This window comes from Aureococcus anophagefferens (genome assembly GCF_000186865.1).
Source record: "Aureococcus anophagefferens unplaced genomic scaffold AURANscaffold_57, whole genome shotgun sequence".
Classification (NCBI taxonomy): Eukaryota; class Pelagophyceae; order Pelagomonadales; family Pelagomonadaceae; genus Aureococcus; species Aureococcus anophagefferens.
In genome coordinates, this window is record NW_008705610.1 from 83,673 (window position 1) to 84,848 (window position 1,176).

The window sequence follows — 1,176 nt, forward strand, 5'->3', positions numbered from 1 at the left end:
TTCGAGCGACGACTTCACACCCGGAGCGTCGATCGTCGGCGCGCTGCCCAACGCGCGGTCCGCGGCGATCCTCGAGGCGCTCGGCGCCCCGCGGGACGTCCGAGACGACGGCCGCGACGACGCGCGCGTCCGACGCCGATGGCCGCGACAACGAGTGCGCGGATGCGACGTCGCCGGGCGGCTCCGCGGCGTCGCTCGCCGACGACGACCGCGACGCGCACTGCGGCCTGCCGCCCTAGCCGTCGACGAACGATGGGCACTGCCGGAGCGAGCCCGCGGCGCGGCTACCTCTGCGACCGCGTCAAGGTGCCGAGCGCGCTGAGTTTGTGCGCCCTCTTCCTCACGGACGTGCCCCAGCTCCACGTCGCGCGCCACCCGGGCGCCTTCGTCGCAAAGGGCCGGACGGCGGCAAGGTCTTCGAGTTCGACCTCAATTTTTGCATGCGCTTTGGGCAACTTCGTCATCTGCGTGCACGCGCACGAACGACGGCCACCGCGACGCGCAACTGAAGTTGAGAAACTGGCTCGTGCGCCGCGCCGTCGGCGGCAACGCCAAGCTCGCCGGGGCCACTACCCTACTTCTCCGGGCCCGACTACTTCGAGGTCGACGGGGACATCGTCGGCTCCATGGGCGTGGCGGATCCTTTCCATCGTCAAGAGCGCGACGTAAGAGCTCGTCCTCGACATCGCCCGCGTCGCCGACCTCCGCTCCCTCCGGGCCGATGTGAACATATCCCGCCGGCGGGATATGTTAGGCGCCACCGTTGCCAAGGCGTGGCTCAGGACCCTCGATACACGAGTAGGCGCCCGAGTTTAAAGGCGACGACCAGGACGCGCGCCGCTCGCCCTGCCCCGCGCCGAGGCTGTTCGCGCGGATCTGGTACGACTCCCGGACCATCGTGGGCTTGCCGTCGCCGCCGCCGCGTTTCTGGCCCCGGCGCCGGCCGTGGCCGCCGCCGTGGCCCTGGCCGCCGCCGTGCTCCTGTCGCCGAGCGGCGTTGTACGCGGCGAGCTCGTCGGCGTAGAGCGGGCCGTCGAGCGACTCGCGGCGTGACGGGGCCAGCTTGGGCTCCGGCGGCGGCGGAAGCGCCTTCCGCTCAGACGGCGGGACCTCGAAGCACCACGCGCTGTGGCAGTCGACTCCAGGGTCGGGCCGCGCCGCGTGCTGAGGAGGACG

The 1,176-nt window shown here is 71.9% G+C and overlaps 1 protein-coding gene across 1 annotated transcript in view; it reads left to right on the forward strand.

Moving 5' to 3' along the window:
- AURANDRAFT_67941 (hypothetical protein) overlaps positions 1-1,176 on the forward strand; it is a gene marked incomplete at both ends in the record, with an annotated part of 9,324 nt that overhangs the window by 3,087 nt on the left and 5,061 nt on the right. Inside the window, one exon of the mRNA XM_009043527.1 lies at positions 240-387. Coding sequence (XP_009041775.1) covers positions 240-387 — 148 coding nt within the window. The remainder of the gene's footprint in view (positions 1-239; positions 388-1,176) is intronic.